The sequence below is a fragment of the Triticum urartu genome, chromosome 6A, assembly GCF_056163025.1.
Source record: "Triticum urartu cultivar PI428250 chromosome 6A, HENAU_Tu73, whole genome shotgun sequence".
NCBI classification, from domain to species: domain Eukaryota; kingdom Viridiplantae; phylum Streptophyta; class Magnoliopsida; order Poales; family Poaceae; genus Triticum; species Triticum urartu.
Window position 1 is genome coordinate 513,068,887 of NC_141878.1, and position 13,841 is coordinate 513,082,727.

The 13,841-nt window shown below is 49.1% G+C and overlaps 2 protein-coding genes across 4 annotated transcripts; both read right to left on the minus strand.

Annotated features, from left to right (window-relative positions):
- Positions 1-523: 523 nt before the first annotated feature.
- Positions 524-4,251, minus strand: LOC147965993 (protein FAR1-RELATED SEQUENCE 5-like). The gene is made up of 6 exons (XM_087530680.1): positions 4,093-4,251; positions 3,899-4,021; positions 3,075-3,137; positions 1,809-2,302; positions 1,322-1,704; positions 524-774 (listed from the first exon to the last, which is right to left on the minus strand). Exons 1-6 carry the CDS (start codon positions 4,249-4,251, stop codon positions 524-526), a joined length of 1,473 nt encoding a protein of 490 aa, XP_087386806.1.
- Positions 4,252-5,374: 1,123 nt separating this feature from the next.
- On the minus strand, positions 5,375-11,030 carry ASG1 (nuclear factor 1 A-type protein (DUF1005)). Of its 3 annotated transcripts, none has more exons than XM_048679870.2 (3): positions 10,585-11,030; positions 6,366-6,982; positions 5,375-6,259 (listed from the first exon to the last, which is right to left on the minus strand). In XM_048679870.2, the coding sequence occupies exons 2-3, from the start codon at positions 6,929-6,931 to the stop codon at positions 5,491-5,493; spliced, it is 1,335 nt and encodes a 444-aa protein (XP_048535827.1). In that variant the 5' UTR covers positions 6,932-6,982; positions 10,585-11,030; the 3' UTR covers positions 5,375-5,490. The 3 variants fall into 3 exon arrangements, with proteins under 3 accessions (XP_048535827.1, XP_048535828.1, XP_048535825.1); XM_048679871.2 differs by having other exon boundaries at positions 6,366-7,005; XM_048679868.2 differs by having other exon boundaries at positions 6,366-6,969; positions 10,585-11,029.
- Positions 11,031-13,841: the final 2,811 nt, after the last annotated feature.

The following is a 13,841-nucleotide window of genomic DNA, read 5'->3' on the forward strand; positions in this document are numbered from 1 at the left end:
AATCTTTCTTCATCATCATGGACAGGCTTGTTGTGGTAGTACACAAGGTACTTAGTGGGCTCTGCTGTACGCTTTGCGCGAAATAGCGTGGCCTTTCTCATCCTATTCCTCATCTCAGTGTACACGGCTCTCGTGTACTTGATAGACATGTCTTCCTTGTAGCCGTAAGTTGTTTTTGTCATAGGATTGCTCTGCACATGTCAAAAAGTGAGATATTAGTCGAAGCAGAGTCATGGGTTTCATTTTTTTAAATTCAAAGTGCACATGTTGAAGGTAAAACAGAACATGATGGGGGTGTTTTGTACTTGTCATCATACCATGTTGGTCATTGTTTGCTCGTTCTCCTTCTGCATCCGAGTTTGTATGCAAGCATTGACCCGCCTAGCAAACTTGTGTAGGTTCTGGGTCCCCTTGACAAACCCTTTCTTTAGCACGTGGTTCATGCTCTCGCTTCATTGTGTGGAAGTCATTCTAGCACAGAAATGTTCTTGTAATATGCTGAAATCCACATCTTCCTATCACTCTAGAGTTGCATCATCATCTGGTCGTTCTCCAGGTTGTAGTTGTGCACGAGTTTAGCCCAGGCATCTTCAAACTCCGTTGGCATCAGCGGCCAGTTTAATATAGTTGTGAACTCCTCTTTGAATGTTTTATACTTTTTGTACAGCAACGCAAGGTATTCCCTATACTTCTTCATGATGTGCCAACGGCATAGCTTGTGGACGGTGTTTGGAAATGATTGTGGTATAGTTTTCGCCATCGATGGGCATTGGTCTGCATGAATTAAAAAAATGGAACTTGATTCTTTTTTTGTACTGATGCTGAACTTATGTTGTACAAGTACTTGAACTACACATCTTGGCAGTATGGTATCTAAGAATGTCACATGTATTTTTTCTTTACAGCAGCGTTGCTGAACTTCTTTGGTATCAGTGCTTGAACTTCACAGTTAGTAGTAGGACAAACTAGTAGTGTCGCAATCAAAAATTTTCTTAAAGCATTGTTGTTGAACTTCTGTGGTGGCAGTGCTTGAACTTCACGTAAATAACTATATTTTTCTAAACATGCTAGATATATTTATCTTATAGATTTGTCCTTGAACTTCTATGATTCATGTATTTGAACTTCACATTCGTAACTAATTTTTTTTAAACATGTGACAGATAATTTTGCTTTCTTGTACTGCTAGTTGGACTTCTGTGCTTACAGTGATTGAACTGCATTCTTTACATTATTTTCAGACAAAACCAATGTACCCAACCAACACAGACCCATAGACTGAAAAGATGATGAAACTTGAGGAGTTTTTTTTTGAACTCACCTGTTAGAATGCAAATTGGGTGCTTGTTGTTCATGCACCGTAGAAATGTATCGAACAACCACTTGAATGACTTTGCATCTTCGTCTCTTATCAGGGCAACAGAAAATATCGTTGACTGCAAGTGATGGTTTGTTCCAACAAACACTCCCAGGGGCATATGAAATTTGTTGGTCTTGTAAGTCGTGTTGAATGTTACACAATCGCCAAAGTCTTGATAGGCTCCTCGGCAGCTTGCATTGGACCAGAAAATGTTTTTAATTGACTTGTCCTTGTCCACTTGGATGTCATAGAAAAACTCATCATTTATTGCCTTCATGTCTTTGAAGAATGAAACAAGTTTCAATACATCATCCAAATCATCTTTCCTTGCATTCATGGATTTCCTGCAAATCACATGCAAACATGCATTTGTTTATTTTTTGCTAGCAAAGGGTTGTGAGCTAGGATGCTATTTTACATTGCAGTATGTGGGTGTTTGAATACTTACTGGTTTAGCAGGTCTCGTCCTGTCATGCTTAGGAAGTAGCTTCCATCTTCATTTTCAGATAGCATGGACATGATTGTTGTGTGCTTGACATCATGGTACTGCAGGAGCTTTACGTACTCCAAAATAGTGGGGTCATAATTCTTGTGTGAGTGCAAAAATACCAGCATGTCATCAATTTGCATGAGCTCGTGATTATGATTGTACTCAATGTCCACTTCCACACATGTGCCATCCTCCTGCACCTTCACCCTCATTCTTGCATTGCAGCCCGTCCTCTGTGATGTTTTGTTTCGCTTCCTGTTGGCCTCTGAAACAGAAGATGTGTGTATCCTTTGGAAGGCGCAAACAAAATACTTGTGGTTGTCATTTCCACCCGTCCTCCTGATTCCAAAACCAGCGTGTCTGGCATATCTACTATAAAATTCCCTTGCTTTCTCTACATCTTTGAATCGCATCTTTAGTCTTGGTATTAGATAATCCGGTAGATCTGGCGTCTGCAGAAAAAGAAAAAAAATAATCCAAACAGCACCTTAAAATGCAGTTTATGAACTTGTTATCCTGGAGGGAGCAGAAAATGTGCAGATAATACAAGATGCGTATATAAATATTTTTTGTTTCACTTACGTGTGTGTATGATCGCAACTCCGCCGGTGTCGGCTGCTGTCCCTCTGGGATGGGGCATGGCGGAGTAATCATAGCAGGATGCAGCAGTGGATCACGAGGAGGAAGGAGGGCTGAAGATGGCCTCTCTCTTGTTTGCATCCTTTTTGCTTGAGGTGGTTATGGAGGTATTGCGATCCTGGTCTTGGTTTGCTCTTTTGTTTTGTGAAGCAATCCATCTACCTTATGCCCCGTAGAATTCTGACTTGTAGCAGCAGCAGCAGGATCAAACGGTGGTAGTGTGCAGATCACTCTCCTCCGTGTGTGTGTTGCTGTTGGATTTGTCCTGGGATCCGGTTTAGTTGCTTCGCTTTGGCATTGATGAGGCACACCAGGATAACCTCCAGAGTTACACGCAGGACTTGAGCTAACCCCCTCCTCCATCGGCGTGCTTGGGAGTCTACTGGTGGATACAAATAATCCGCGGGGGATTTCCGGCGTCACCCAATTAGGTGGAGGCGCAAACCTGTGCGGATAGGGCTGTGACCCAGCATCTTGGAAGTATCTGTGTGTTTCAGGTGTCATCCATTTTTGGTCTGGAGCAGGTTGGTAATGCTGTTGGTGCGTTTGAGGTGTGACCCATTGAGGGGGTGGTGCAACGCGTACAGGCTTTGGATTGTGTACTTGTTGCTGGGAACTTCTAAGCTTCTTCATGCGTCTCTCGTCTTGCTGACATAAAAGAAAAAAATGTCTATTAGCACACAAGTTATATCTGCATATACCTTTGTAACTGAACTTAGCATTATTCACAGCCTGAACTTCTCATATAAAAGTGGTGAGAGCCATCACACTATGCACTGAGCTAAGCATCTGCCAATGCCTCTGTACCTGAACTGAGCACCCTTCACAGAATGAACTTCACATCATGTTTTTTAATTCTACAATATTTGATTACTTATATGTACCTGAACTGAGCACTCTCCACAACCTGAACTTCTTGTTTTGCAAAGGGGAAATACTATCTACAGTTAAAAAACCTGAACCTTCATGAGTTTTTGAATGGTTGGACTGCTAGTGCATACCAACCTGACCTTCATGTCATATCACATGCATGTTCTATTTTCCTTTTATTTTTTTTGCACAGAACCAGACACATACCAACCTGAACTCTAGCACACTTACTAGTTGAACTTCACATGGCTTTTGCACATGTGAATGTGAATGCAGGAAGATTATATAGTGTTTGTAGCCTGGACTGAGGCTCACATACTACCTGAACTTCACATGCCCGTAAGCAGGCAGGCAGATTTTACAATGCTGTTTTGTAGCCTGGACTAAGGCTCATACACTACCAGAACTTCACATGGTTTTAAGCAGGCAGGCAGATTTTAAAAAAGCTTTTGTAGCCGGACTGATGCTCACACACCACCTGAACTTCACATAGCTGTAAGCAAATAACAAACCGAAGGAAGGAAGAAGTTCAACCATACCCTGGCTAGAAGGTCGGCCAACCTTTTTCCAGCAGCTGATAGGCCACCTTGAGAACAATTCGTCGTGGAGGTATGAGAGGAATTCGATGGCAATCCATGTCTTGCAGAGGACGCGAAATTCATCTGCACGAAGCAAGAAGGTCAGAGAAGGCAAGATTGAAGAAGAATGCAAAATTGGGAGGAAGTTCATGTACTGTTGTTGCTGAATTTGAGGTCGCAGTAGATGTCGCCTCTACGGAGGAGTTGCTCCGTTGGTCGCGCCGCTCGCCGTAGCTTGCGTCGTGCCGGTCATCTGGTCTGCCAAGGCTTCGGGCGGTGGCGATGGGACGAGGATGCGGCTTCCTGAAGTCCATGGCGGCTTCGCCGCGTCTAGGCGACGCGGGCTCCCTCGCGCCGGCGTCCGCCGTCGCTCGCTCGCCCGCGCCGGTGGCCGGCCAGGAGCTGGGGAAGGAGGGGAGGCTGCGGATCCGGCCGACCAGGAGCTGTAGACGGGGCGGGGGAGGCGGCGGATCCGGTGAAGATGGGCGGCGAGGAGGGGAGGAGATCGGGGATCGAGGGGAGGAGCGGCGAGGAGGGGGAGTGGGTCGGCTCGGAATCAGGGGATCGGGTGGATCCTGTCGGGGCGGCTCGGGATCGGGTGGCATGCTGTCTGGTTGGGCCAGCAGTTTAGGGAAGTTCGGGAGGGGTCCATCAGACCCTATATAGGGGCTGCTGTGATCCAAATAACTATTTTAATCCTGGGATTAGCATAGTGCTGTTGTGTGTGTGTGTGTGTATATATATATATATATTTAATAGATGCGTTTGTTCATCTGACCGACCCAAACGAATAAAAAACGGACAAACCGTGCGTCTATTTGGCTTGGCCGATTGGAGTTGCTCTAAGCAACGACTGGAGGTACATGCGCGCCGCCGAGGAGAGCGTCGCGTCATCCGAGGAACCCGACATTGGGTCCTTGTCGCGGCGACGGCAAGATTCACGTCCAAGGCAACGACGCTCCGGACACCCAGTTGTGGCGGCAAAGCCTATACCGAGGCCCGGCGTGAGAGCATGGTTAATAAGAAAGCCTGCTGCCGGCTATATATGTACGCCATGTCACTTGTAGCCTTCGTAATAGCCTGCTAGTATATTAGATTGACTGTAAACTAGCTATCAATACTTAATGCGTGCATGTGAAAGGAGGGAAGGAGACGCATGCTGATTGGCGGGAATGAATGAAGCGCTAGCTCACCCGGCTGCATGTGGGTTGGATTTTTTGTTTCCAGCGCTGTAGCCGGCGATAACTGAAGCGCCCGCTTGTTTCTTTTCTCTTTTCTCTCTCTCTTCCAGCTATGATTTCGATGACGTGAAAGTTCTTATAGCCTGCTGACTGGGTACTATTATACTTGCTCTGAGAGGGTCAAGGGGCGCCACGAAGGGTGAGCCATCCTGCGAACTGCGCCTCTGCGTGATTGAATCGTCGTCGTGTCTGCAGGTTCAGAAAAAACCGGTAGTGCTTTCAACAAGTTTAGTCGAAACAAGTGGATTTACAGAGTGACCATGGATGATCTGATGCTTGACTGAGGAGTGAGGACTGCTAGCTCTAGCTAATCTACGTGTCGAGCTCCAGGGGATCGGGGGAAGAGGAGCCAGCGACCGTCTTCTTCTTGGCCGCCGCCGTCCTGCTCCGGAACGGCCGGCACGCCTTGACGCTGAGGTCGACGGCGGCCGCGAGCGCGAGGAACATGGCTGCGTCTTCCATGCACATGACGTGCCGCGCGGCGAGGTGCACCAGCGGCGGCCTGCTGCCCGTCGCCGCCTCGCCCTGCACGCTGCAGCTCATCACGAACCCGCCGCCCGCGCACGACTCCCCCATGCTCGCCGCGCAGTACGACGACGCCGACGGCGTCTCCGACGCCACCGCGTCCTCCGGGAGGACCGACTGTCTGTCCATGTCGATGGAGAACTCCCCGCCCTTGTCGCAGCTCAGAGGCGTCTCGGACACGAGCACGCACGCGTCCCGCCGCTCCGGGAGAAGATGCAGCCGGAGGCACACGGCGTCCTTGCCGCCCGCCGGCGCGGCGCACTCCCGCCACGCCTCCAGCCGGCCCCACGGCTGCCAGCTCTCCGACGACCCCGTCGTGTCGGCGCGGACGATGAGCCACGCGCCTGGGTTGGACCGCGCCACCGTGTCGCGGCCCGTCGCCGGCACGAACGGCGTGGCCATGAACGCCGCGGCCACGGCGGAGCCGGACAGGTCGTGGATCGCCACTTTCCAGCCCTTCCTCTCCCTCCTCCTCCCCGCCATCTCCATCTCCTTCTCCACGCCGCTTCCGGAGCTCGACCAGTACTGCCCGCCCAAATGATCCGGCTGCGACGCCCTGCCAAGTGCCAACACATCAGAGATCAGACATCAACAACCTCATCAAGCTTTCATTTTGTCCAGAATTTTCATATCATAGCAGTCAGCAACAGCAGAGCACTCACCGCCTCACGTCGCGGATGAACTTGCAGCTAAAGATGGGCTGGCTGGCGCCGCCATGGAGCTGCACCACCTGCGGGTTCAGCGCGACCTCGTCCTCGAACCGGAACACGTACCGAGGGTCAGCTTCCACCCTCACTCGCACGTGCAGCTCCGCCGCCCTGCCGATGCCCGTCCAGCCGTGGCGAAGCAGCACAGGCTTGCCGTCGCGCCACTCCGGCCCGACGTCCACCCTGACCGCCCCGACCAGCCGCCGCTTCAACCCGACGCAGTGCCCGCCGCCGTCGCGCCTGCTCGCGTACACAACGATCTCGAGGCACGGCGGCTCCGGGGCTCGGAACCACCTCGACGTCGGCAGCGCCTTGAGGCCGGGCTCGTCCAGGGAGAAGACCGCCGCGTTGGCGTGCGGGTCAAGGTGGAACTCTGAAGAATTTTCCAGAGGCACCGGAGCTAACTGAACCGGGAAGCCTCGGAGCCGGATCTCGCAGTGGCAAGCCTTTCTGGCGCTTGCGCCGGGGAGCCTCAGGCCAAGCTGCCCGACTGAGAGCCTCACAAATGTCTGGGGATCCATGGTGTGCGTCACCGGAAATTAACTGCCTCCGCCTTGTGCTGAAAATCCATGCTGTCAGAGTTGATATCAGCGTGCTACAGCAGAGAATGAAATCAGCAATAGATATGCAATGATTTACAATTTTGCATTGCTGATGATAAAAGCTAGTAGTACACATGCCATTGCATAGTCCAAATGTCATCAAACTTTTAAGAGTGTATATATTGTAATAGCCAACAAATTCTATTATCTCAAGCCCATTTTCTCTCACGGGTTTTTCCTATTTCTCGGTAGCGGGGAAATTCTGGTTTCACCCTCACCAAATTATATAAGAGTAAAGCTACACCTACATAACGTCTTCTACGTAACTTACGTACGATCCGACATGGCTGTCTTATATTGGGCCATAGTTGGGGCGCAGGCCCACACTGAAAATCAGGGGGACAGTTTGATTAGCGATCAAAGGATTTACGTAAGGTTTCGTAAAACATTACATAGGTGTAGCATTTTTGAAGTTATAAACTGAACCCAAAATTTGGAAAAATAATTATTATGCACGCATAACTTCAGCATTAATACGCCACTCCCTCCTTGCCAAAATATAATAGGAGTAGTCTTCATTGCATAACTTTGAATCTAATACAGTATACTATATTGACTACAAGAGAGGACACGAGAGGACACGAGAGGACATACTTCAGGTCCCCTTACAGTTGGAAGGAATCAACAGTTAGTATCATACAGACAAAAACACTGATATACTGTACTGACTAATTATTTGCATAAAAAGAACATAGAAAATACAAACAATATTACGATACAAACCACCAAATTGTGATATAATAATACAATGCCCGGTGTATAATATTAATTAGGAGAGAGACAAGTTTCTCCCACACAACTTATTTGGCAATTATCATGGATGGAGCACTATGAACCTGGTGATAACACAAAGAACTTAGTCACACATCTCAAAAGAGTAGAATGCTTTCAGGCTAACACAAACTCAAAAAACGGCAAGATGTTACATCCAACTGCTCAATTGGCACAATTATAAAATTGATCTTCCTATCCATTTGATCATCCAAAAACAAATTGATCACTAGAATTGATCGTCGTAGCTGTTTCTCACTCTCACCAAATCGAGACCGCAAAAGTTTACGGTCCAGACACTTTTAGTCATCCAAAGCGATTCATCAAAACTGTTTGGATGTCCGGACATCCGAAATCTCACAAACCGGCATCAAATTGAAGAGGTTGGGGAGTCCGAATGTCTGCCACGCTGCACTGTGACAACTTGGACCCACAGAGAAACCCCTCTCCCGTCGTGGTTGTTCTATAACCATTCACGTCGTGTATTCACTCAGGCTTGACAGGTCAAACGCCAACCCACATGCACACAGCGCGTTGACCTAGAGACCTACTCCTATGCTGCTTGTATTGAAGCTTCGCCGGTCCGCCTGCCCCGACTATTAAAGTCACCCGGCCGCGGACGCAAAGCCCTATCCTCCTCCTCTTCAAACCTGCCACACACCACTACACCTCTACCACCGGCCGCCAACATGGGCAACAAATCAGAAGCCTCCAACTGGTGGCCGACGAGCGGCTATCCGGGGTAGCTCCGAATCCGTTGGCGTTGCCGCCTATGGTATCAGGGCTACTTATCATGGAGAGATCCTTTCAACATAAAGCCGGAGCTGACCTCCTCTGACAACGAAGAGGAGATCCGTTCAACGCCAACTCGGGAGGAGGAGAAGGCACCCCTGCTCATCGCTGCTAGCACGACTAATGACGAGTTCACGCGATAGATGGAGATCATGCTCCGGCAGTCATTAACCAATCGCGGTCGGCGTTGTCGTCCCCTCTGTGAAACCGCGGCGTCCAAATCGGACGCCCCGTGAAGGAGCCGCCCTCCCCGCCGCACAATCACACCTAGATTGTACGTAATGTGAAGGAGACTCCCCACCCCCACCGCACCGCCACTTGAAGGAGGAGCCGACCTCCCCGCCGCCGCTAGGCGGGCAACCGACGGCGGTCGTTTGGCGTGAAGAAGGAGGAGCAGCCCTTCGTGCCGGCGAATCCACACTCGCATGTAGAGTAGTACCTCCAAGGTGCTAGAGCCGGGGCGTGTCCTCCTTCGCGGACAAACAAATGCCTCTATGAGGTGGTGGCCCGAGAACGCGAAGGGCGATGTTCGTGAATAGTCAAGTGTCGTCGGCTTGGGTGCTGGTGGAGGCTTGGACCATCGGCCGGTCCAAGACGACTGAGCGGTCGAGCGCCCGCCGCCGGCGCCGGCCCAACGACCAACTCCTCGAAGTGGGGCTGGCATAGTCTGAGCGTGTCGCCTACATCTGAGCCGCTGATGTCGCCGAAGACAAGCGGCGCAAGTCAGTGAAGGTACAGCAAAGCGTCTGGGAGCGCCCCACAGCGGTCAAGCGGGGAAGCCACGACGCATGGAGGACCTTCCGCCATTTGCGAGACGATGACGACGGTAGGCGTCGAAGCTACCGACGGCCTTACAGGCTATGCTTACGAGGTCAGCTTCCGGTACCTCGCCTAGTTTAGTTTAGTTTAAACTTAATTTGAACTTATTAAATTTTGTCCGGTTGGTTGTAAATATCCCAAAGTTTATTAAATTTCATCTGCTTATCTTCAATTTCGTATGTTTTATTGCTCTATTCGTTTGAATGGGTCAGACAAAAAATAGGATATCTCTCTAGTGCTCCCGCGGGCACCAGGGGAGGCCACCCGCCGTCGTCGGCGCCCGGCCCTCCTCATCCTCCTCTCCCCTCTCGGTGGAGTGGCGCAGCGGGGCCCCAACTTTGGACATGTGTCGATGGACGCGTGTAGGGTCATGGCGGTGTGGACAACAGTTGGGCCTGGCAAGGCTTATGCATTGATCTCTCCATAAAGATGGGAAGGCGAAAAATAGCGAGGTAGATTATAAAATATGCGCATGTGGTGCATGCTGAGGGTCTGCTAGACCGATTGGTATTATCGGCTCGCCGTGTGGCAGCCTCGTGAGACCATCAGATTAGATGGCGTGCGTGGATGCGCCAATGCACTTCATCAAATTTGTAGGTGTAGCGATTGAGGTCGTCAGGAAGCTGATTTGGGTCATTCATGTATCTGCTTTGTCAGACTCCGTTAAATAATTCAATAAAGATGGCCGCATGCAACATTTTGATGCAGATGCTGAGATAATCCTTCTTTTCAGAAAAAAAATGACATTTAATGTCCACATCTGGATGGTCGATGCCTAGTCCGCTGTGTCAATTTGATGATACGGGAGATGTCCTTACTCCCAATCTTGCTTGGAGGATTGAACTCAATGGTGTTACTAGGGAGGTAGTAAATAAAGAGAAGCAGAGCCCTCCTACGACAAGAATGGAGGGGAAAGGGGAGAGAGAGGGGACGAGTTGGTACTACTACTACGAACTGTGATGTGCTACTGGGGATTGGGGCCTCTTCTCTTTTTTTCAACCTTTGATCTTTATTCTCTCTTGTTCCACGGTGATCATCTCTAGAAGAAAAATACTAATAAAGAAGCTAAGTCCAGATCGCAAGCATATCCAGCTCACGTCCAAAGCACAAATCAAAACCACAGAAAGCAACGAATAGAGTAGTAACCAACACAAAATCACTCTGAAATTAAGCAAGAAATCGAGCTGCACCTGTCCTTGAGAGCTGGCGCCAAAGCCTCGGCTATATTCTTCTTCCTCGCCCCCCAAGAAGCAGCAGATCGATCGACCACTATAGCTCAGCTACACTACAGGCAGCTCCTCCTACGTGGCAGGCCGACGACGCCGGCATCCGGCTCGCCTGCAGCTAACCCATCGGCGACCCCGGCGCAATTCATGGCCGGCGAAGGCCGGATCGATCCAAGAGGGAGAGGACAACGGGCAGGATAGCGAAGAGCAAGAAGAGAGCGCTGCTGCTAGCTAGAAGGCGATGGAGAAGAGAGGGGATGGGGACGACGACGACGACGACCGCGAGCACTTATAGTACCCTCGGAGGAATGCTATTCATTGGCTTTAACTAATCAGTGGAGTAGGCAGGCAAGGCAGATCAGGTGGACGGGAGCTAGCTACGGAGGAAGCAACCGGTGATTAGAACTGAATAATGAAGCCGCTGATTGGACCTATCGTGGATATATGGGGAGGTCGATCCCGTACGCGATGACGGGCGGTGCTAGCTGGACTCCATAGCGCCCACTTGCGACTTCGCTTTCAGGACAGCCAGGCATTGAGCAGCGATGGGCTCAAGTCAATAGTACTCAATACGGAGGTCGGGCATCTACGAGACTATTAGGCTAGTCATAGTGGGGTAACTAGTAACTTAACACATCCTAAGACAATTTTGCTTATGTGACAAGTATTTAATGAGGAAAAAAGTGATTGTGGTAACATAATATGTTACTGTAACATAGCGCTTCCCGATGCAAAATGAGTCTATAATAATACTATTATGTTACTTTGCACTATAGAGGTAGTAACTTAAATCAGTGTCATATGCATGACATTAATATAAGTTACTCCCTGCTATGACCAGCTTTATCGACCGGAGGGGAACCTTTGGAAGCTGGGGTAGCTGCACCTGTTTTTTCTAAAAACAATACGGAGGTCGGGCATGGGGGCATCGACAAAACTACTATCGACCGGAGGGGAACCCTTGGAAGCTGGGGTAGCTGCACCCGTTTTTATTTTTTATAGAAAAAATAGTAATTGCAAAAGTGGTCGAAAATCATGAGTTTTAAAAAAACTTGCTCAAGCGTTACACTCGTGTTTTTTATTTTATTTTTTGTGAAGAAATGACTTCCGTGGTATTGTTGACAAAAAAGGAAAAAAATCAGCACTATATTAGAGTTACCATTTATTTAATTTTTGTGAAAATGATCCTGATCTATTATCATTAATGTCTTGGAATTTTGTTGGCCCAGATTTCTTATGGGAGTTTTCTTTGTCGAACGGGTGCACCAATAGGTCGAGCTTATTCAAAAAAAAGTTTCGAAGGTTTTTGAATTTTTCCTGAATTGCTAAATCTTTTTCCATATCAAGTGCATCTAGAAGTAGGTTCCGAGGGCTATTTTCCATTATCAAAATCTTTATTTCGAAGTGAAGGTCGCCAAAGCTAGCCTTATTAATCTTAAAATGCAGATACATCGTCCACGAGCTTGCTGACCAGACAGTCTAGAGTTATCTACTCGATCAAGTGATTTTCATTAAAAAAATTATAATTAGTTAGCACATGTGATTTCGTTAGCAGAAAGAAAACAATGTTTAAAATGACCGTCCCAGTGGCCGTAGCTGAGAACACGTATTCCGCGAAGACTGCCACCCTTGAGTCCAGCCATCTTGTTTGCTCAGTTCAAAAGTTAATGACATTTAGTGAGTTTGATTCAGCCTTCATTCGGTAAAAGCCCAGAAAAGTAGCAAAATTCAAACCATTTTGCATGTCATCAAATTTGCATCAGTAGGGATAAAATAATTAGCCTCTGGTCATCCGAGGCCCGTCTCGTTTTGAATGCACAAGGCAGACAATGGTCTGCCTTTTCTTTCAAAAAAAAAGTAAGGATAAAATTGCACCGAGCCGCAACAAAATTACCTTTCCATCTCTAATGACGGCTGGTGTGGCTCCTGCTCCTTCCTCTTTAAAGAAAGTTGCATCCACATTTACTTTTAGAAACTTTGCTTCTGGCTTCTCCCTCCTGTAATCACTAGCAGCCGGCTGCTTTAAGGATGCCTTCTAGAAAGTATTATTGACCGCTTGATTTCGTCTAAATTTGAGGAAACTTGATTTCGTCAAAAAAAAAAATCTCAAGAGGTCAATGGGGTATCATATTATTTAGAAGGCAAAAATCAATTAGAAGAGACTACCTCTCACACGAACAACAAGTATAATACAAACACCACGTCCATGCTAATCCGAAGAAAAGCCTTCACAGACATTACAAACATGACGCAATGGAATCTACCCTGAGCAGAGCATCAAAGTCAGGTCTCGACCAACACCGATCACTGCGAAGAGCAACAACTTCAACTGGACTTCCCTTGTCGACGCACCAACCACCCATAATTGACTAAAGAAGATGACGAGTGAGTGGTGGGACTTGATTGATCGTGAGAAAACCACCGTCTTGGACTCACCAACATCAGCATACATTGCACCAAAGAACCTCTACCCGGATCAGTGGCACACACTGAAGAACCGCAATGCGAAACCTTCAAACCATGTCTCTGTTGGGGAACGTTGCAGAAAACAAAAAAATTTCCTACGTTTCACCAAGATCAATCTATGGAGTCATCTAGCAACGAGGGAGAGAGGAGTGCATCTACATACCCTTGTAGATCACGAGCGAAAGCGTTCAAGAGAACGGGGATGATGGAGTCATACTCGCCGTGATCCAAATCACCGATGACCAAGTGCCGAATGGACGGCACCTCCGCGTTCAACACACGTACGGAGCGGATAACATCTCCTCCTTCTTAATCCAGCAAGGGGGAAGGAGAGGTTGATGAAGATCCAGCAGCACGACGGCGTGGTGGTGGATGCAGCAGTGATCGCAGCAGGGATTCGCCGAGCTTCTGCGAGAGGGTGAGGTGTAGCAGGGGAGAGGGAGGCGCCAAGACTTGAGGTGCGGCTGCCCTCCCTCCCCCCCTTTATATAGGCCCCCTGGGGGGTGCCGGCCCTGGAGATGGGATCTCCCAAGGGGGGGCGGCGGCCAAGGGGGGTGGAGTGCCCCCCAAGGCAAGTGGAGGCGCCCCCCACCCTAGGGTTTCCAACCCTAGGCGCAGGGGGGCCCAAGGGGGGGCACACCAGCCCACTATGGGCTGGTTCCCCTCCCCACTTCGGCCTATGGGGCCCTCCGGGATGGGTGGCCCCACCCGGTGGACCCCCGGGACCCATCCGGTGGTCCCGGTACAATACCGGT